This window comes from Phasianus colchicus, chromosome 1 (assembly GCF_987193195.1).
Source record: "Phasianus colchicus chromosome 1, bPhaCol1.hap1.1, whole genome shotgun sequence".
Classification (NCBI taxonomy): Eukaryota; Metazoa; Chordata; class Aves; order Galliformes; family Phasianidae; genus Phasianus; species Phasianus colchicus.
Genome location: NC_143436.1, coordinates 15,730,574 through 15,753,515, shown reverse-complemented (window position 1 = coordinate 15,753,515; position 22,942 = coordinate 15,730,574). Strand labels below are relative to the sequence as shown.

The window sequence follows — 22,942 nt, the reverse complement described above, 5'->3', positions numbered from 1 at the left end:
TACTAAAGAGTATGCCCAAGATACATAAAATCATGGAATGGAAATAGTTGTACATTTCTAGCTTTGTGCAAGCACTAGGAATTTTATCTGGCAGCTGACCGTCTTTAACCAGCCATTAGCTCTGGAGAAGGGGCAATAAGCAGAGCATGTCCACATGAAATCGTTAACAAGCTACAAAGCTACTGTGTGTCATCTATACTATTCTTACATAGGTGGGAAATCAGCCCTGCTAGGATAAATCCTGAACATTTTCTATAAATAACACTGAATCTCCAGGAAGCAAGGATCAGAAAAATGCTGTGAGTGCTGAACCACTCATTCTGAATTCAGCTGCAGACACATTTCACGCAGCCAGAGACAGAAGCTTCTGTAAAAATAAATAAATAAATAAAATAATAATAATAATTTAAAAAAATCAGCTTTTTGTACTGACAGGCTTTTATGCCCATTTCTATTGTAGAACAAGTATCATTGATACTATTCGCATTTCAGATCACAAAGGTGTTTTGGGATTAGTCAGCTATGCTATTAGTATCTCCTCATCCCTCCAAATGAATACAAGCATGGAGAGTGACAAAAAGGATCAATAAGCAAAAGGCATGGGGTTATGTGACAGAATGGATCACAAAATGAACAAAACAGGGTTTAAGCACTTGCATGTAAGCAAGGAAGCGCCTACAAGGTACCATTATGGAAAAATCCCCCAAGCACTTTCTAAGAAGTCTGCAGGCTGGGGTGCCTCTCTGAAGTGGCTGATGCATGCAGGATGTGGAATAACCAAGATGAGTTAGAGATGCATATGCAGTTGTAGATCTGTGGTCCTGTTGAAATTACAGAGAAATGGCAGGATAGCTCCCATAGCTGGAGTGCAGCAATAGAGGGATAGAGGCTTTTAAGGAAGGAGATGGTATCTGAGTATCCTGGCAATGAAATCAGGAAAGCTAAAGTCCAGCTGGAATTGAATCTAGCCAAAGATGCCAAAGATAACGAAAAGGGGTTCTCTAAGCATGTAGGTGGCAAAAAGACTAAGAAAAATGCAGGCCCACAGCCCAAGGAACCAGGGACTTCATTACCAGTGACAGAGAAAAGGCCAAGGTGCTGAATGCCTTCTTTTCCTCAGTCTTCACTAGCAGGACTGACCTCAGGAATCCCATGTCCCAGAGGAAAGATTCAGATATTTATCAGTGACTATAAATACCAGAAAGGAGGCTGCAGGACAGTGAAAGGACAAGGGACAATGGGCACAAATGCAGACACAGGAGGTGCTGTCTGAACATTGAAAAACTTTTTTTTTTTTTTTTAAACTGTGTGACAGCTCTGGCACAGGTAACACAGAGAGCTTGTGGAGTCTCTCCCTTGTTGGATATATCTAAAATCTGCCTGGCCCTAGTGAGCCAGCTTGAGGTGTTAGGGGGTCATTCCAGGTGACCTCCAGAGGTCCCTTCCAACCTCAGCAATTCTATGATACCCTGTATCTCTGGTTCCCACACTACTTAGCCTCACAGAGCTATCAGGACCGTCTCTCATTCTGGTGGTTTCATTTCCCCAGTTGCATGGATACTTCAGGACAAACTTCTCCCCAGCATTTGCCCAGCAGATGACATTAAAGCTTTGAGTGCCAGGTTATAGCAACCCACAAGCAAGTAGAAACAGACTGCTGGACACCAAAATAGGATTTGAGCAGTTCGAGCTTCAGCATTGCTTGCAGGAATCAGCATCTCAGGGAGTTCGTGAGACGAAAGTGAATCTTGAACTCTGTAGTCAAACTTTGCTTCTATGAATAAATCCAATCATTTTTGGAATCAGAGTAAATCCTTAGCCTCCACAATGTCCTGTGATGAGTAGTTCTACAGCCAAACAAGCGCAATATGAAGAATTATCTTTTGTACTTTTTTTTTTTTTGAACATACTACTGGCTAGTTTTGTTTGTCATCCACTAATTCTTACACAGAAAAAGGATAAAAGAAGTTCCCTTCCAGTTTGTACCACTCACAATTTCATACACGTACAACCCAGATTCTTTTATTTTCCAAGAAAGTATGGATGAGGAATAGTTCACTGAATCCTCATACAGGAATCATTCAATTCATTCCATTCTTTGATCCCTATCAGAAAATCAGCCACCTATTAGAACTTTTCCAGCACCACAATTTTCTCCTTGAGAGAGAAGGATCAATTATAAAATGTTCAATATGCCAGTGTACCACAGATTATACATTAACATAATCATTTAGTGATGAACAGTTCAAGGAAAGAGTACAAGTAAAGGATGTTGCTGAGAGAAGATGATGCTAATTGCATCTACTAAGCCTCACAATTGAGCATGATGACTTTAGAACTATGAATAAGCCTGGGAAAAGCAACATTCTCCATGAGGCAGTGAAAAGGACTCTTGTGACAGAAACAGCTGCAGAGAGAGGAACAAGCAGCATCTACAGAATGTGCTTTAACCATTCATGAGATAATTCACTGCCACAGGGTTGATGTGCAAGACCATGGAAACAAAAATTACAACTACAATATTCAGTGACTTTTCCAGTATGCATATAATAAAGCGTGAAAGATTTCTATGATTCTATAAACATACGAAGACTGAGAAGAAGAAAAATGTATTATAGTCCTTTTTCATCAACACAGATGCATCAAGCAAGAGACCAAGAAGTTTTATTATCATTTATTTATCATTTTCACAAACAGGAAGGCAAGAACACCTCCAGATTTTTAGGAATACATCCATGAAGTCTCCTTGATTATATCACAGCACACAGTCATGTATTATATATTGAAATACTGTGAAAAGAGTAGCCAGCATATTTGCTATTCAAAACACAGCAACTGCTTAAGATGTGTTTAACATGACTATGAGGAGAAATGCTCTGTATAAGAATTCCACATTCCTTATTTTTTCAGACTGCTACCTTCATCAGTTCTCTATTTTCACCATTTGCCAAAGAAATTGAAGCCTGAAAATCAGCATGTTAACATGAAAATCTTGCTGCTGGTGCTGCTCTGCACTGTCTCCAAAAGAACTGCATATAACTCAAAAGGTAAATTCACCAGCAAGAAATGCAGACCTGACAGCGAATACATGATGCGTGAAACTCTTTGAAATAAATAATGATTTCAATTTGCTAAAGATAGCTCCACATGTTACAGCAATATCAGGAAGCAATCCATTATTTCCAGCCACATCTAAGCAAGGCACACACCGAGCATTTTTGCCTTAATTAACACTTTCATGTCTAAACCAAGAAGTGGAATACAAAAAGGTAGCTCTCCAAACTGAGCTATGCTTAAAACAAAACCTCAGGTTAACCTCTGTGACGTTTACAGAGGAAGTGAAAAAACAATGCAAGACTGAGCAATAAATACAAGGATCATTGCAGGGAGCACAGTAAAGCTAAGGAACAAGGATGAATTGCATCAACTTTCTTGTTGGCCTTCTCTGCTCTAAGAAGATAATGTGGATATACTAATCTAGCAGATTTTAAGACCCATCAGTGAAATTTTCAGTTAGAAAATTAAAAAGCAACAATGTTAATTCTGTCATCAAATCAAACTTCATTTAGATATTTCTCTAAATCCCTGGAGAGAAGCAATCTGACAGAAACAATGATAATGACAAGCCAGCATCATCAATACTTCAAACCACTCTTAAAGCCCCAGACTTTTAAAACGTTATACTTGAATTCTGTGCTTATTCTCTGTATGCATTTGAGTCAATTTAGTGAATGTATGGTTTATATACTTCTTAAATATTATTATTATATATTATTTGAATAACCTAGACTGCTGGTTCAGTATTTACATGCACAATTATTGCTCTAAATAGGTTTCACTTGCAGCAAAGACATCTGTTAGACACTGATTTAGCCCTAACAAGTCAAGGTATATGTTTTCCAAGTTTAAAACAGAAGTGAATATTGGGCCACTAGAACAAGGAGAGATTTCAGCGAGGCAACAAACATCTCATTGCTGCAGAATCTACTTTCTGGCTGCAGGACTAAAGCCACCAACCTTTCCATTCAGTGTCTTACCACACTGGGGAGGAAGGGGGGAAGAAAAAAAAAATAAAAAAAAATCAATGCCCAGGGTTTAATGTTGACTACTTTCTTTTGCCTACATTCCAAACAAAAATAAGTAGGGTCAGTATAGGAAAAGAAAAATCCCCTGCTCTCCATTTGCTTTCTACAGCATCACCTGGTCATGAGCTGAGGTCATAAGAGAGCACTACAACAATGGACAGGTATTTGCTGAGATATGTAGGTATACAGCCAAGAGCCTGGCAGAACGTGAGAGGACCACCCAACACCATACCCATAAAATAAATAAATAAATAGATAGTTTGGTTTCTTGTATTTAAAGAAAGTGTGAAGCTACCACACAAACAGAACGTAGCATCAAATCAGCCAGGGAATAATTTCAAAACAGCAAGAACATTTGCAAGTGTTGACACTAGCACATTGGCACAAGAGAAAGCAACAGAAGGGATGTGATTTTTCTAAAGGCTGGGCATCTGTCTGAAGGTCACTTCTTGACCTTCATTCAGTCATGGGATGGTCAAGCACAGATACACAAAAGGGAAACTGTGCTGCGCATATCATACGTAGTGGCAGTGTAAAGGAGCAAAAAAATCTAATAACAACTGTCCCTTGAGCTATGTCCCAGCTACATCTAGGCTCATCCTAGATCCTCATGTAATTACAAATAAAGGTCATAACATGCTATTCAGATCCAACTACTTCAGTGGATTTTGTCATCTTTTTGCCAGTGCCAGAGCAAATTACTGCCTGCATCTTGATTTGGATGATGATGTACCTGTATCTGCTTAACAGTGCCAGGTAAACACAAACAAACAAAAACACAAACAAACAAAAACACAAACAAACAAAAACACAAACAAACAAAAACACAAACAAACAAAAACAACCACTTCACCTATGGTAGGTCATGAAAATCAAGCTGAATTCTAAGAAGCTACCAAAGACTAATAGGAAAATGGACAATATTTACGTATGCCATGATCCAGATCTGGATCTATCCTCCATATTCTACAAGTATTCTGCTTTTTACACTTAATATTCAAAGTTCTCCGTTTGCACTAGAAAGATGAAAAAAGAAGATAGCTAATTACAGCTTCTTAAATTAACAGATATTTTGGAGAAGCTGGCCTTCGTACAAAATGCTTCAGTCTCACTTTATGACTCTGTTCAAAGCCAAAAATGAAGCGTAATTGCACAGTAAAAACCTTGAACAATATCCAGACAGAAAGAGAAAATAGAATATGCCAAAATTGGTCAAATCCAAAACCTTCCAGTGCACACATTTCAAAATAGCTCAAAGCACAATTATTTTTTTTTAAACCTCTAAAATGATCAAATCAGAGCATAATGGATCAAATAAGAACAAGACTTATATACAGCCATTTCCGACCAACATGATTAGAAGCAGAAAAGGAAAGCTATCTCAACAGTAAAGGGAATTTTAACTATATTTCAACAGCAGCAAGCTACATTGTTACATAAAGAAATAACCTTCCAATAAATAGGGGTAAAATCATTTCAGCTGGCGAGTATTGAAATTAACTCTCAGCTTTAAAGATTCTTTAATCATGGTCAGAGACAGATCACGTTCAATCCACTGTTCTATAGGAAAGATCAGTGAATTACAATGCAAGAAGTTCTACAAAAACAGGATAAGTTTTTAATTTGATTCACAAAGCCAAAAATATCAGCCTTTCTACTAAGAATGATCAACTTAAACAGGGCACCAAATATTATTTGGAAACATTTGACAGATTGATAAGAAAGGCTGTTCAGCGAGATGGGAACAAGAAAATGGTTGCTTGGCTGCTGATCCTGAAACTCAGATGATAAGCACAAAACTATACAGAATTGAGAAATTACACAGAAACTTTTGAGTATAACATGTGAAATTAAGACTAGTAGTGGCTGATGCATCAGTGTAAAGACTGAATGCTCTTTTGTTCAGCAACTTTCATCAATATTTTAATAGCTTATAAAAACATGAGTTGTTTCCTACTTCACTGATACCTTGAAGAATTATGTGAATAATTTATACTTATCTTCTAGGTTCAAAACCTTTATTTGCATTATTTTGATCCCGTTTTAGTCATGAAACAAAGAGCACCCAAAAGTACATGCATTGGGCAGATGTTCTACTGTGCATGAATGCTACGAGTCGAGAAATGAAATGCAAATAACTAATGAAGGACCAAGAACTTTTAGTCTACAGTTAAGGAGTGAGATTATCCTACTGTGAGGATAGGAATGAATTCATTTACTACAATGTATGCAATTTGGTTTTAGCAAATGTTCCTAACAGAGAAACAGACATTTTGTTGTGAAAGAACATGGTGAAGCAGGTACTACATGCAGTATGCTCTCCAGTATCAGGCTAAATTTATTCTGGGAATGAAAAAAAAAAAGAAAAAAAAAAAAAAAAGTTTATCTTACAGAAAGCACAGTGGCTCACCAACATACTGACTACACAGTGCAATGCTGTAATACCATAACACAATGGAAAGTACAGCAATAATAGCAGAGTAGCACAATCCTAGGCTGCAGCAAATGAGAACAAGCCCAAACACAACAGCTGTAGATACAAAAGCAAAGAAAGAAAAACTGCTTACCTTTAGAAGAGTTACCCTGTTAGGCAGGGATTTCCAGCAAGATATGCTCATCTCCACTGCCAACCCTTAAATGAGGTCTGGGAAGGGATGGATTGTGGTCTCACCCATTCTGGTCACTCAGGTGCATTGCATACACCTGAGCTCCCACAGGTTGGCCCTGCCTATCCACCAGGTGCTCTATCACTGTTTCAGGCCATGACTTAGCAGTTCTGCTATAATAGAGACTTCTGGAATAGTCCTGCAGTTCCCAAGTATTCCTTATTCCTTTCTATCACTATTTTCCAAATCACGCATCTAAATGTGGGTTAATTTTAGCTTGGGGACAGCATTAATCAGCAGGTTGTTGCCATATACCAATAAGAATGGGCAGTACTTCACAAAGACCTTAAGAAATCAAAGTCTTCTTGTAAAGTATATTTTCAGGATCCAAATCTCAATTTCTACTGTGGAGGAGGAAGAACCTTGGAGCTGCTGAAAATGGGTAACTGATACCTTGCATTTAACAACTATAAACCCTTCAGGGAAATCACCAAGCTCTGAAGAATTACTGAAACCCATGCGTCTTTCACATTAGACTCCCTTACAGCTGTGCAGCAGAAAAAAATCAGCTGAGATACAATACTGTTAAACACAAAAGCTGTGTCTGTGAAATGAAATGCTATAGTTTATGTTGTGTGGGACTACTGGCTGACTATCCAAGAGACAAGAACATTACTGAAGTTTTTTGTTGGGTTTTTTGTTTGTTTTGTTTTTAAACAGACAGATACTTTTGTAACCACCTCTGTTTAAAGAGACTGGCAGCATCGAAAGTGAGGACTAATTTGTGTAAGTTCAAAGTAACATCTCAGCCTGAAGTTGTTTTCACAATTTTCAGGCCTTTTCCAGTGCACAAAGCTAAAGACAAAACCTAGGCTTGCTTTTTCTAAAGCAGGCATAAGTGGTGGCAAATCTCTACATTCTCCCACTCTTTAATGGCAGCTACATCATAGAATGGGTTGGGAGGAACCTTAAATATCATTGAGCTTGCTGTCTGGGAAGGATCACAGGAAGCAAATACGCCAAATTCAAGCCAGAGCTGAGTTCTTTGAGGGACAAAAAGCAGAACTAAATGACTAAAGAACAAAGACCAGCTCCACCCAACTGGTCCCTGATAAGATTGCAAATGTTGTTCAGTGATTGAAGTGAATGACACATCAGTTCTGAGATAGGTTTTGTTACTCTGACAGCACTGAGTAAAACAAAAAGGATACTGTAGACATTTTCCTTGCACTCTTGTTAAAAAGAGTACTAAGTAAAATTGTGCTGCTTCATTTCCAGAATTGAAATGCTGTCCACTGATATGGTAGGAAGCCTGCTAGAAAGCTGACCATTGCTAGCTTTGAGAACACTGATAAATGCCCATTACAGCAAGCAGCTGTGCTACTGGAAGCACTCAGTGCTGTACCCTGAACCAAAAGCTTGTCTTCCCCACAAGCACTTCGACACATTTACCCTTTTTGGAAAGAGGCAAAAGCATGGAGGAGGTGGCAAACAAGGGAACAATAGCTGTTTGACTAACCCTCTTGTGGCTCATGGCTGTGATCTTAAAGCTAATGCAATGTAGCACCACAACAAGTAGTATAGAACTATATAGGTGTGCTATGTTTATGGACTCAGTATTGACAACAGCTCATTGATCATCACATTATACTGCTCACGCAGCAGTGCATTGACTGAATTGATTTAAACTGTTTTCTGCTAAGCACAATATAGTTTCAACATGATCATCAGTCATGCACATTAACTGGAAGTGTCCCACTGACTTAAAACACTTGAAGACAGTTTAATGCTCTATGACAGTATTTGACAGCACCATTTTCAGAAAGTTGTATCAGTACTGTGGAGCAGTCAAATCTCATCACCCATCACTACTGGGAGCAGCAGTGGGATGGCAGGCACCTGGCTAGGCTGGCTGAGGCAGGGAAACAGTGTTGATGCAGGATGTGACAACAAGCCCCAACCTTCTCTCTGTGCAGGCTCCCAGCAGAGATCATGTCTTGGGCAGGTGCCAGTTGTGCCCTCCAGCATGCTATCTGTGAAGGACAGTAGGAAGCAAGCATGTCAAATGCAAGCCAGAGATATTTGGGGCAGTAAGAGGAGCTCTCAAAGGCACAAAAGACAGGACTAAGGAATAAAGATCAGAAGGTTTCCCATTGTACCACCAGACTTCTGCTCTAACCCAAACTGTGCAACAGTGCGCAGGTTTGGCCTCTGCTGAGAAGGTCACAGCACAACCACCATTTATCTCCAACAACTTTTGTAGTGTATGGAGCATCAGCTCACCTTAAAGTCATCCCTGATACAGGACAGATTTCACAGGCCTTGAATATACTCAATTCACTGGTGAGAGAAATGTAACTTTTTGCTATTGGTACACAAAGACTTTCACATTGCTGTTATTCCAATAATTTGAGATGAACGAAATATCTAGGTCTCTCTGTATAGCCTCTGGCATGTCCACAAGTTATATTCAAGGTTAAAATTTCAGAATTTGCCTGTAATTAAAATAAGTCAATTTGGAAACACTGACGATCCAACTTAAGCCACAGAGAGCATACAGCATCCAGCATCCACCTTTGTAGAAAAAGACAGATGCTAATTTATGCTTCTGAAAATTGCAGACTTTGGTTAAAACAGAAGAACACTCCCCCTCACTTTGTTTTATCCTGATTTGACCATTGGTATCACAAATTAAGAATTACAAAAGTCACATAACAAGATTAAAATATTGCATGAGTTCAGCAGCATACGTTAAACAATCTTGCAAAATATATTTGATTCAATTTATATGGCAAGTAATTTGGGAAAAATATTCAGATAGTAAAATTGAGACTAAACCTGTTCCAATAATCATGAGTAAATGGCACTGTGCAGTGACAATAACTTGGGGGACTTAAAACATTCTGTTTCCCAAGTAAATTGCATTAGCACTTGTCTTGATGCCTTACGACTGTCATTGCTGACACAGGTTACTTGAAGTACAACCAATATTTTAAAGAAAGTACTTGGTTAACTAAGAGCATTGCCAACTTCTACTTCTTCATTTTGTTTTGAGAATATTAGGCTGGTGATTTTTTTCCACCCAGTTTCAAAGAGACAATGTAAAGAACTAATTTAGAGTCATATAAATTGAACTACAATTTTTAACTACTTCAGTATTAACAGTTCTGCTACTACCTTTGAGTTATTTAACATAGCATCAGAACACTTGAAGAGATAGAGGAGATAGAGGAGCTCTCCCTGCCAATTGAGATTGTCAATCAATTGTCAATCATTTTAGCCACTCACAAATGCAGTGAGTGACTCTTAGAGTAGTTTCAGTGATTAAAACTTATGAATAATGCTCTTGTAGTGAAAAAGCATCTGATTTATAAGGAGTGCAAAAATTGTACAGTACAACTCAGGAGGATCTGAAAAAACATCTGTATTAACCTTAAAAAGATTTTTCCACTTCGTACAATTAGTTTTGTAGTAGTTGGCAAATCCAGTAAGGTAAGTTTGTTATTAACTGCAAAGCATATCTTGTATAGATGTTGAACCACACAAATAATTACCTATGCAAGAGCTAGGAACCTTCTTCCTTACTAAGAACAACAGATCAATTCACCATCAACTGGACAGAATCAAGAATGGCCAGGGTTGGAAGGGACCTCAAGGATCATGAATCTCCAACCCCCCTGCCACATGCAGGGCCACCAACCTCCTCATTTAATGCTAGACCAGGCTGCCCAGGGCCCCCATCCAATCTGGCCTTGAAAACCTCCAGGGACGGGGCATCCACAGCCTCTCTGGGCAGCCTGTTCCAGCACCTCACCACTCTCTCTGTAAAGAATTTCCCCTTGATATCCAACCTAAATCTCCTCTCACTCAACTTAAAACCATTTCCCCTCGTCCTGCTGTTATCTACCCTTTCAAAGAGTTGATTCCCCTTCTGTTCATAGGCTCCCTTTAGGCACTGAAAGGCTGCAATGAGGTCACCCCACAGCCTTCTTTTCTCCAGGCTGAACAACCCCAGCTCCCTCAGCCTGTCCTTATAGGGGAGGTACTCCAGTCCCCTGATCATCTTCGTGGCCCTAATATGGAGATAGGAAAAGTTATGTTGCCCGATTATGACTTCCATTGGTTCTGCATTCTTAAATTATGCTTTGAGGACTTAAACTATTGTGTTCCTTTCTTTATTTGCACTCTTTAAAAACTAATGACAGACAAATTACTACACAGTAAAAAGACCCATAAAAATTAAATTGGAAAAGGCAAAGATTTAGACACAAGCAAAGTGCTTTGTACGTGATCCTGTAAACTCAGTGGTGCTGTATTAGATCCAGATAAGAAAAAAGCACTTAAATGAAATAAAAATGAATAAAGCAAAAATAAGCAGTGCTACCAAGGTAAGACAGTGTTGGCATCCAGCTAGTGAGCAATTTCTTTCTGTATGCATTGTAGCATAACTGAGGTGGTCTAGGAAAGCAGCATAAGGAGAGGGGGTATATTGGATAATATTAGGTAAACCAATGGCTCACATTTCCTACTACATCCATGTTCGACATATTCCAGCCATCTTGAGAGCATTAATTCTTCCCAGCACTTATTTTCATGCAACTCTTCAGTGTGGACCCAGCACACAATTAGGCCTGCAAATCCTAATCCCATTAGATCAGGGATCAAGTCTTTAAAGCTCAAACTTCTCCATATGAATGACTGAATTACTCCCACTTACTCTAGATAAAAAACTGGCAATAGCCACCAGACAACAGTATAACCATTTGAAAAGTATTGATCAGAGAAAAGATGTCCATCTTTCCCTGAAAGCTCTCTGCTTGCACTTTTATTTCTTTTATGCCCAGAAAACTGAACTCTTGAACAAAGTTCAAGGTACAATTCTGAATTAAGAACTCAAAATTCAAGACTTCTTATTAAAAATTAAAGGCCAAAAAAGTATTAAATAACCAACACCAATAGGCTTTAATACTTGACCACAGGTAAGTGGCCAAAAATTCCCTTCCAGTGAAGCTAACTTGACACACTTCAGAGAACCTCTCTGGATGAGAAGAAAATGCCTTTACCTAACCAACCAAATTTTAAGGACAATCATTACATATGTTGAAGATAGTCAGAATATACACACCTGTGATGCAATTCATAAATGTATTTAAGCAAAAAAGCCTGAAATTTGCCTGCATGAGAGCAGAATTAGTCATAGAATGGTAAATGCAGCATATTTTTAGTCATTACATGAGTCCTGGTTATTCATACTAAAAAAGCAACTGACTTGAAATTGAAAGTCTTTGTTGGTGTCACTGACATTGGTCTTGTCTTGCTCTCATAATGTGATACTGCCTTCCTAACCTGTCCCTGTCATCTCAGTGTCTTACTTCATTTTCTAATTGCACTTTGCTAATCCCTCTCCAGGTAACTGGAGTTATCTGAAGATGTTTCAAGCAGTTTATCATGACAGCAGAGAAGCTGATTCAGAACTACAGCCATAGAGGCAGTTATGTTATTTATATTACTTACCACTATCATCTCTTCCTGCAGATGAAGCAACTTGAGCAAAGCTGCTGAACTGGCACAGCAGATCCTGATTTTGCTACCAACAACAGCAGATCTAACCCAAGTAAAAGAAAGTAGCACACTGCTTTGCTGTTAGAGGAATTTCTCCTCAAATCACAAGAACAATCGCATGGAAAAATCACATAGAAATCAGTACTGAATACTGTGCCCACAGGCACAACATGCCTTTGGCAAAGGAGTTGTTCTCTGATCATTCTCCCTAGTCTGTCATATTAGTTGCTGTCAGTGCCATTTGGTTTCTGGCTGTGGGATCTCCTTTTGAAACCTACAGCCCTTTGGAAGTACAACTGGACATGGTGTTACCTCCCTCAAATCAGCTGCTCCCTCCAGATCAACTGGCCCTCCCAGCCTTCTTCAAGAGGCTCTTGAAATCTTCATCCAGGGATTTACTCATGTTGCATCTCCTTAGAAACCAGACAAATCCCACTTATTAATTCCTCAGTCATTATTTTTTTCCTTAAGAGTCTGACCAAGTGAAAGCTTTACGTCTTTAATAGAGGCTGTATAATCAGCTGGATACCAGCAGAAAACATCCTGAACATCTCCTCCAGTTTCTAATTTAGAAATGCACAAAAGAATGCACAAAATGCATTATCAGCTGTTCAGCAGAAAAATTATATAAAGTACTACACTAGTCTATCTGTTCTATTAATAGAAAGACCTAGTGGTACATAGTGATATGTGGCAAAGGAGTGCACCCTAAAGGACAACAGAAAGGAAAAACATTTTGGAGAAAGGCTGGAATTTCAGAAAAGCAGAGGACAGGAATTTCAGGCAAATCTGCATTTTCTCAAGAGAGATCAGAGGAAAGAATAGTTTCATGAAGATAAAAAAGAATCAGATTCTATACTGCTCTAAGTACACCCACCACTAGGTGTCACTCCAATTTCAAATATACGAGCACAAATTTCACCTTTATTATACTTAACCTATACCATGAAAATATTCAGCGTTTTTAATGACTACAGTCTCTTCTGAAATTTGCATATGAAGCACTCTTAAACTGCCTTTAAGGAACAAACCAAATGATATTTGCACAGAAAACCTATCATTAAGTATCTAGCACCTTTCTGAAACTCAAGTAGGGCTTCAACAAAGGTGCATTTGGAAGCTGTAGAGATGACAAACCTTCTGTACAGAACACAGAGAAAATTCAAACCCCCTGATGGCTAAAGAATGAACTGAAAAAAACATCCTTTAGGTTGTGGCAGAATATCTGGCCCCACCACTGTTTTCTGAAGCTGTAACTCCATTAACACCACAGAGTTCCTGCTGGCTAAGAGATAAAAGCAGATGAATCACTTATCAGCATTTTGTCCAGGAGACAATCAATTAACTATCATATCATTTCTGAACAGGCCCTATCTGGGCACTTTCTGTCTTTCAAGTTAACACCATCCCTTTCCAGTCACAAAACTTAATACACAGAACAGTGATGTAACACTGGGAAAGGTATTTATTCAAAATATTACGCCTTCAGTGATAGAGATGAAAGGGCTTTTTAAAAATCAGACTTCAGAAATAGAAAATGTGGTCATAAAGTCTCTCATAATTAATTTTTCATTTCTCTCTAAAACATGATGAGGGAAAACTGAATGTGGAAAAATGCACCCAAGATTGCACTGGGTCAGAAAGAGCTTGCAGAGAGTCCCCAGGTAATTGCTAACGAAGCCTCTGAAGGCTCACCAGCAATGTAAAGCACTGCAAATAAGGAAACAGGAGAGCAGAAAGGTAAAAACACTAGAAACAGCCCAAATAGAATAACAACTCTTTTAGAAGATCATACTCATTTCCAGCAAGGAATAAAACAGCCTAGTTCCTTTGCTTGCACACAGCCTCCCTCTCCTGTCAGAAAAATGAAGCTTCAGTTCTGAGCATAATTACATCACACTGCAATACAGCCTTTTTACAGCTGACCAACTGCCTGTCTGCATTTCCTCTAAAAAAACAAATTTTTTTTTTTTTAAATCACAAAACAAAAACAGCTATGTCAGTGTCAGCACCAAAGTTGGAAAGGATGACAAAATGAGGGAATTACTACACAGCTGATGGCAAGACAGGTCTGAGATGAGTGATACCAAGGACAGACTGAATTCAAAGTGAGAAGTTCTATGACAAAGATGACAATTATAACCAAGAGGTGAAAAAAAAGGAACTGAGACAGCAAAATCATTTGCAAGAGACATCAGAGATAACTGAACAGAAGGCAAACAACCCTAATTGTCAATAAGTTCTAAGATGAATTTGACTTCTAAATATAGTTCTCAGACTGGGCTGAACCTTGGACTCAGAGGTCAGCCATAATTCAGACAAAACTTCCCAGGGAGGAGGTTTCTGCCAGCTTGCCTCTTCCTTTGGAAGCCCCTTTGCAGCCTCACTCCAGCTGAAACTCCAGGCTTTGTCTCTCTCCTTGTCCTAAATCTAAGGATGGGCACAACCAGAGGATCCCAGCAATGTTCCTTCAGCTGCTCCTCAGTTTTATAAACTTCTATCCCATAAACCACTGAGAGGATTTGAAACAAAAATCAGTTACAGTAGGCTCAAACCTATCATTGCTTTCATGTAGGAAGTTCCTGTATGGTTCAATGCACCTTTCATTTCTACATGACATTACACAAATTCCGAGAAAATATGACTGTTCATTACACATTGGGTGATGAGGCCATAGGAATCATAACATTAAAATCAGAAAACTAATTGAGAGTTACAGCCCATGATCAGCATGAAATTCTGCTTCAGAGAAAAGAGCAGAAAGCCTTGAGTGAGATTTATGGCAACGCTGACTCAAGATTTATTCCACAAAGCACATATCTTCAGGTTTCAGAAGAGCCTTAACCATTTCAGCTCTGAGAATTCTGAGGAAAGCTTGTGTTCCTTGAACTCCACTACAATTTAGTACTGTAAAGCGAGCATTAAGTCCTACAGCCCCACTAGGATATTATGAAGTCATCATTTACTTCCATCCATATTATAGTGTCTGCCTTTCAGTGTAGGCCTTGAGTAATGGCTGTACTCAAGCAGCTGAATATAGGTTAGATGCAGAGAAATAGGAGACAGTCTGGCAGGAGGTACTGTGTGACAGCAACATATGCTACACTGGTGGAAAAAATGACAGGAGATTAGAGGAGGAATCACAAAGCACTGAGTCACTGTGCACAGAGGTTCATAGACTTATGCAAAGGATCGTTCAGTATTCAGAACGTGTAAGAATGAATACAAATAGAATCTGGAAGAATATACACATTTTTGTTTGGTAGAATCAAACTTGACTACATGAGTCTTTGCACATCTTCATCTTCATTCCAGACTTTGCTCTGTCACAAATCACTGTCCAAGAAACACACCATCATGGTAAGACAATTCCTTGGTGCTTTGGCAGGGCAGATGCTGGCTACTGCTTATGACTCCACCACCATCAGTGCTTAAGCCACACCTCAGCCTCACACTGACTCAGTGAACCAAACTCACAGATGATTCCAAACACCAACCAGTTTAGCTTCAATGTAAATGTTTACATTGCTATTCCAGTATCAGTCTGCCCTGAAGGAATAAACTGATCTGCAGTGCAATTTATCTTGTGTACCTCTACCACATCACTGCTGTGCACCCAACAATTTCCCAAGGTGCATTTGGGCATCCAACAAGAGCACATTTATCACCTCCCTTAGAAAGGCAGCAGCTCTGAGAGAATGAGATGGTGCACACAGGTCACAGCCCTGACATGCCCTTTGCATGTAACCACATCAGAGGTACAGCCACACTACAGCTTCCAGCAGTCTTCCGAAAAGATCCTGGACTATTTCAAGTGTCACCACACCTACATGACACATCACTGGGCCAGGCATGACACATTTGCCCATATAACTGCAAAACATTAGTAACAATCTAGATGAAACAGCAACCAGAAATTATCTGCAGAAACTATACCTTCATGCCCTCCTATGTATACAGTAATCCATGTAGACCTCTGCAGATTCACAGCTTATATACAAATCAGAATATTCTTCAGTTATTTCAGCGTGGCTGTTCAAAACCAGTTATTTGGTTTTCCTGGTAAGAGATGAATGAAGAATATCAGGAGAGGCAGAGGCTGAAACTTTGTCATGCACATACACCCTAACTGTTTAAGCAGACTTGAAGATTTTGTTGTCTGTGTGGGTTTTTTGGTTTTTTTTTGTTTGTTTCAAACTCTGCACAAAACTGTGGTCACACAAGAACAAAAGCACTAACAGTAACAAATACATAGGTTGAAGCAAGTAAGCATCACACCATTTATATCACACAAACTAACACAATGCCAAAACATCAAGTGTTAAAGCATTACACCTGCAGGTGCCACTGGTTGTACAGCCAACTGTCATGGTGCACTGAACATATTCATTCAAGAAAAAGGAGTCTTTAGAATCTTGGTTAACGCTCCCAAAGTCTGACACTAGGATCCAGAAGGCATCCAATCAAACTAACTTCAGTGGGGAACACCATAACAAATGAAATGAAACAAAAGCAAAGAATGCAATTTAAATTATTACAGCTGGACTGCACTGGGAAAAAAAATCTTCATTACCATACTTCAGATTTTCTGCAGAAGGAGGAAAATAACTTCCTTAAGCTATATCTTTTCCACTCAATAACTGACTTAGAATGAGTCAGTTCCATGTAAAATATTTTTTCCCCACAGCTAAGACAGTCCTTGCTACTCTTGGTGCAGTTGATCTCAGTTAATCTATAATATCAGTAATATGATTTCCACAGGCATTATGCACTGCTTGATGGGGAAAAAAAATACTATTATATTCTACACCAGGCAGACAATTCCAGGTTTAGGGAAATAGCTGCATGGTCTTAGAGATGCAATTTCCTTTTTGCCTGCATTGGACATTATGTTTTTCCTATATATAATCTGGCTTATCTCCTTACAGAATCTGCAAGTTGCCTCTCAACTATGGAACTGTCAACTCCATCTTCCCAGACTTAGGATTCACAGCTGCTATTGCTGCTTCTGCTGGCACCTAGGAAAGATAAGAACCAGGAAAGCACAAGGTCTGTGAGCAGATGCAGTGAGGTTTATTAATTTGTCAGGCTACAGTGAAAACCATTCTAAAGTGTGCAGATTACACAACACTCTGCTTCTTCAGGCCTGTAGCTTCTGGGACACCTTGACAAAACCAGCAAGTCGCAAACACCATTACAAATACAGGGGCAGAAAAGTCAGATCAGGTACTCCCATTTCTCATTGTTCTCTTTATCAAGAGAGAGTGAAGAAGGCTAGAAACAAGGAGAGAGACCATCAAATCAAATATGTAAAAAGGTGGCTGAAATCAGCTACTTTACCCACGTATGGAGACTATATACAGGCCCTGGTAGACAGAAATGCTTCACTGCTAAATGTTACAAGCTGCACTGGCTGAGAAGGGAAGCACAGCAGTAGCTCTCAGAACATACAGGCAAGAGCTGGCATGGTGTTACATGGAGGTTGAAGCCACATCCACTACAGCACCAGGGGAACAGACAACAGCCCCTGTAAAGAAAAAAAAAAAGCACATGAGAAGTGGGCTAACATTTAAGTCTGTCTTAATGGCTGTGCTCTCATGGCCAAGATTTTCTTGCCGCTAAAATAGAACAAGGAAGAAGCCAGAGCAGTATTTCCTGTTACACACACATCTTAGACTTAACTGGTCCAGGAGTATGCCCCCAACACACGGTTAGGGTTTGGGCCATGACAACCCATTTTATAACACAAATGAGATTTAAGCTCAACAGCAAGAAAACTCTCTCCAGCAATCTAGTCTTCCCTATCACGCTTACAGTTTCACCTACAAACAGAATAAGGAAATAACTACTTGCTTCTTACAGGAAATCATCCCTCTGACAAAGGACAGGCTATAAATATTTCTGTGTTATATTCAGAAGAATCTACATCTTCACTGGTTAAGTTTCTTTTCAGCAATGTGGCAGCTGCTCCTCAGGCATCCTATTACACAGTCCCACATCAAACCCTGGATCAATCAGCCTTTCAGCCACATCCATGCACTGCCCCAAAGTGAAATCTGTCCAGCAGACACCTGGATTTCACCTGAACAAGCTCTCACCAGACACCCTACCAAAGAGACTACTCCAAGACCCATCTCTAGACTCCTATGGCCAATGGCAAAAAGTTAAAAAAAAAATGGAGGTTACTAATTACAAAGGTGAGTCAGGGTAAAAATCAATGGGGTTCAAACACATCAGTTGTTAAATGCAGTCCCACAGTCTTAGATTAACAGAGTGTCTGTGCTGTGATTAGCGTGATCAGGTTCCTACTTTCCACATTGAAATCAGGTGACAAATACGAAAAAAAAAACTTCCTGATATACATGAATCAAAAACACAGTAATCAAAGCCAAACCCAAACTCACATTGCCTTATATTTTCTCTAAAAGCCAAATCTCAGTCTTCAATATAATATTTCACACAGTTCTGTACTGCTCTCATGTGTTCATAAACTGCAGCAGGAAAGAAGTAGGTGACCTAAAATTGTAGTTATCCCATTGATACCACAATCCCCAGGCTCATTTGAGCAAGACCGTCAAATCTCCACTGCTCTCTGACACCATGCTTTTTTTTTTCCCAATTATGATACAAAAGCTGGAAGTTAAGATCTGCTTCTACACATCACCAGAAAGAAAAATTTATTAGTCTCTGTATTAATACATTGTTATGCCATTGTATCTGTCTAAATGGTCACCCTCTAGAGATGATACATTACCAAATGAGCATAAGAGGTCCCATCCAGGAGGATAAATTCACAGCAGTACAGACAGGGCAGTTAGCTGTCAGTCTCATTAAAAATAAAAAGGAGAAATAACTTGTACACCCAAAGCACCCAGCCTCAAGAAAGAGCCAGGTGCTAAACAATACCGATTTCATTAAAAAACACTTAAGGAAACAAGTGCTTGGAAGTGAAAATCATTTGGAATTTAGGGAGTGCCAGAGGAGCGGGTGGAGGGGTGGAGTGACAACATACACAAATAGGACAATGTTGAAGAACTGAACCTGAGATCTCTTAAGAAAAAGAAAAAAAAACTCTTAAAGTATAAACCAAGATTACATTTTAGATTTAATATCTGCTTTCTCTTATCACTTACCTAATAATCAAGCTTGAAGTTTGCTAAACTACTGAAAGCTGTTTGAAGCAGAGTTGACCAGAAAAGAACTGATACACACAAGGCTTTTAAATGCAGAAGAGCAGAAACTCAACATATACATGTGGACATGCAAGACATGAGAATTTATTTCCTTAAAACCACAAATTTACGTCACTTAGATCCACTGACACTGCAGTATGTAACTTACACCACTGCATCCTTATATAAACTGCAAAAAAAAAATCCAGAGCAGCAGCACAGCCAGAAGGAAGTTCAACTGAATTTACAAAACAGCCACAAAATCACTTCCAGTATTTGAAAGTTGTATTAATGTGACTTTATCGGTATCGTTAGTTGTAACTTGTAACTGCAGAGATTCTAAAACTTAAATTTCTGAGCAGTATAAACTCTGAAGACTGACCTTTAAAAATCTTCTGCTGAAGTCTGATAGCGGCTACAGCTTGACAGGTTCTGGAAAAAGCCAATTACTGAGAGTAGATTTGCATTTGTTTTGCAAGACAAAAAAAAAAAGCTTAGGACATCTTTTCTTGATTTAAAAGTTATTCTTTATGCTTGAATTAATGGTTTTGCAGTAAGAAAAAACTTCTTATGAGTGAAACCAATCCATTTAATTCAACTTATTTTTGTTTTATTCCAGATACAATTAATTCCACACCTCAAACTATTAGTCACTATTTCATAAGGCTACCTCACATTTTGTTTCCCTGTGCTTTAGAGAGAGAGATACTACCAGCTCATCGCTAAACAAACTGAGCCCTAATTAGCAGACTATAATTGGGATGCCGAGACAATAGTTTCTTTGTGCAGATGATGAGGGCAGCAATGTCTGAGCCTTCCTGGACCAATAGACCAGCACCATGAGTGTTCAGAAGCATTTACAAACACGGTTGCTTAGAACTTACTTTGAAAAACTAATGACCTGTAAATCAGCTGTTCAATCAATATCGCACATTTCTATCAATCAAACACTAATCTGAGCACAAGCTTCAAGTAAATCCATACTCCATGAACTGTCAAACTGGACTTTTGTCTAAAAAAATTCCAATTTAACTATAAAATTTATTCCCTTAATACTCAAAGAGCATACAACTCCTCTATGTAACATAAACCACTCGTAATGCTTTTCTGAAAGTTATTTACGAAGTTGCTTGGCAGCCTGCTGCCCACATACTGCTCCCTCAGAAAAGTGGCTGAGCTGCCGGAAGCATTGCCAGATTACAGGAAGATTGCATCAACCACAAATGAAGCAATGCATGCTCAGGGCAGGAGAACTTTCTTATCTAAGAATGGCAAACTCTCATTGCACAGCTTGGAGTGAAATTTACTTCTACAGGCAACAAAAGGTTTCTTTTAAGCAAACCCACAGACCCAACCAAGCCCATGGGGCCAAAATACTTGCAGGCAGTTGCCTTCCTCGGCCAAGGTTAGCCTGTTCCACCAGGCCCTCAGCATCACCTCAGCTGCCACAGCTCCTGCCCCACTTTCCACCAAAAAGAATCACTGAATTGTAAGGGTTGAAAGGGACCTCTAGAGATCATTGAGTCCAAGTCCCTGTTAAAGCAGGTTCCCTACAGTGAGCTGCACAGGAAAGTGAGGAAAGTGCCCAGGTGGCTTTTGAAATCTCCAGATAAGGATACTCCACAACCTCTCCAGGCAGTCTGTGCCAGTGCTCTATCACCCTCACAATGAAGAAGTTTTTCTCCATGTTTGCATAAAACTTTCTGCATCCCAATTAGTGCCCATTGTCCTGTCTCTGGGCACCACTGAAAAGAGCCTGGCTGCATCCACTTGACTTCAGCCCTGTAGATATTTTTAAGTGTTAACAAGATCCCTTCCTGGTCTCCTTCAGGATGAACAGCCCCAGGTCTCAGCCCTTCCTCGTAAGGGAAATGCTCCAGGCCCACAATCACCTCTGCAACCCTCTGCTGGACACTCTCTCTCTTGCACTGGGGAGTCCAGAACTGGACTCAGCACTCCAGCTGTGGCCTCAGCAAAGCAGAGCAGAGGGGGGTCACCTCTCTTAACCTGCTGGCCACACTCTTCTTAATGCAGGAAAACATTGGTCTTCTTGACCACAACGCTGGCTTATGGGCAACACGCTGTCCAGCAGAACACCCAAGCCCTTCTACCCAGAGCCCTAGAGAAGGACATTCCCAAACACTGCTTCACACAAGGAGACACCTGGTAGGCTCAGGACCTGCCACTTGTCCAGGGATTAAGCACATCAACTACATCTGCCTCCTTTCGTTGAATGGCAACAAAACTGGTGAGGGGTCTGGAGCACAAGTCTTATGAGGAGCGGCTGAGGGAGCTGGGATTGTTTAGTCTGGAGAAGAGGAGGCTCAGGGGAGACCTCACTGCACTCTACAACTTCCTGAAGGGAGGTTGTGATGAGGAGGGGTTTGGCCTCTTCTCCCAGGCAACGAACAGGACCTGGGGAAATGGCCACGAGTTGTACCAGAGGAGGTTTAGGTTGGACATGAGGAAGAACTTTTTCTCTCAGAGAGTGGTCATGCACGGGAATGGCTGCCCAGGGAGGTGGTGAAGTTGCCATCCCTGGCGGTGTTCAAGAGGCGCCTGGATGAGGAGCTACGAGATATGGTTTAGTAGCTTGTGGCACTAATAGGAATGGGAAGGCGGTTGGACTAGATGATCTTGCAGGTCGTTTCCAACCTTGTGATTCTATGATTCTCCTTCCCTGTGGTAAGCCATCACGTAAAGATATTGCTTTCCTCACGCTAAAGAAGAAAAACACAAAAACCAAAAAAAGAACCCCCCACCAAAAGACACAACCACCAAACTCTCACACCACCCCCAACCAGCAGCGCACCCTCCAGGGCTCTCTTTATAGCCGGGGCAGGATGAGGGGCGGAACGCGGTGCCGCCGTTCTGCCATTCTATTGGGCGCTCGTATTGTCAATCACTGTGAAAGAGCGGGCCGCCAGCGTGCGGGCCCTCGCGGGAGCCCCCTGCTGGCGGCGGCGCTCTCTCCTCACCTCTCCCTCCCTCCCGCCCGCGGGGTTTGGCCGCGGCCGCGTACCCGGAGCGCGGGGCGGGCGGCGGGAGGGGCGAACCGAAATAGCCGGGTGAGGCCGGGTGACGCCGCGCGGCCCTGCGAGCGCGCCGGGACGGGTCCGCGTCGTTCGCTCTCCGTCTCCACGGGCCGCGTCGGATGGGGTAGGCGCCCGGCGCGGGGGACGGCGACGCGGCCATGGCCAGCGGCTGCCCCTGGGAGCGGGCGGCGGCGGCGGGAGAGGAGGAGGCGCTGAGGAAGCTGCTCGTCCGGCTCCGCAACGTCCAGCAGAGGAAACGGCCGGAGACTCTGGTGCAGACGCTGAGCGACATGCTGGAGCTGGCGGCCCGGCAGAGCGGTAAGGGGCGGCCGCTGCCCGCCTGCCCTCCCGGCTCCGCTCCGCCGGGCCCTAACGCGGCTCTCCGTGTCCCCGCAGCTCCGCGGCTGTTCGGCGGCTGCAACGCCCACGTGCCCCTGCTGCTGGTACTCGACCTGTACGCGGGAGCGGCCGGCGTGCAGCAG

The 22,942-nt window shown here is 40.9% G+C and overlaps 1 protein-coding gene and 1 long non-coding RNA gene across 6 annotated transcripts in view; one reads left to right on the top strand and one right to left on the bottom strand.

Annotated features, from left to right (window-relative positions):
* LOC149919409 (uncharacterized) overlaps nt 1-22,533 on the bottom strand; it is a 27,931-nt gene extending 5,398 nt beyond the window's left edge. Inside the window, exons 1-4 of one of the 4 annotated variants that reach the window (XR_016464475.1) lie at nt 22,448-22,533; nt 17,180-17,780; nt 16,190-16,312; nt 6,472-8,724 (exon numbers count right to left, since the gene is read on the bottom strand). This is a non-coding gene — a long non-coding RNA (uncharacterized LOC149919409). Of the gene's footprint in view, nt 1-6,471; nt 8,725-16,189; nt 17,781-19,807; nt 19,886-22,447 lie in introns of those variants that run through there. The other 3 variants (XR_016464474.1, XR_016464472.1, XR_016464476.1) reach the window with 3 other exon arrangements.
* Nucleotides 22,381-22,942, top strand: part of LRRK2 (leucine rich repeat kinase 2) — a 64,714-nt gene continuing 64,152 nt past the window's right edge. Inside the window, exons 1-2 of one of the 2 annotated variants that reach the window (XM_090136141.1) lie at nt 22,382-22,778; nt 22,857-22,942. In XM_090136141.1, the coding sequence (XP_089992267.1) occupies nt 22,619-22,778; nt 22,857-22,942 (246 nt within the window). In that variant the 5' untranslated portion in view covers nt 22,382-22,618. The other variant, XM_031600581.2, reaches the window with a different exon arrangement.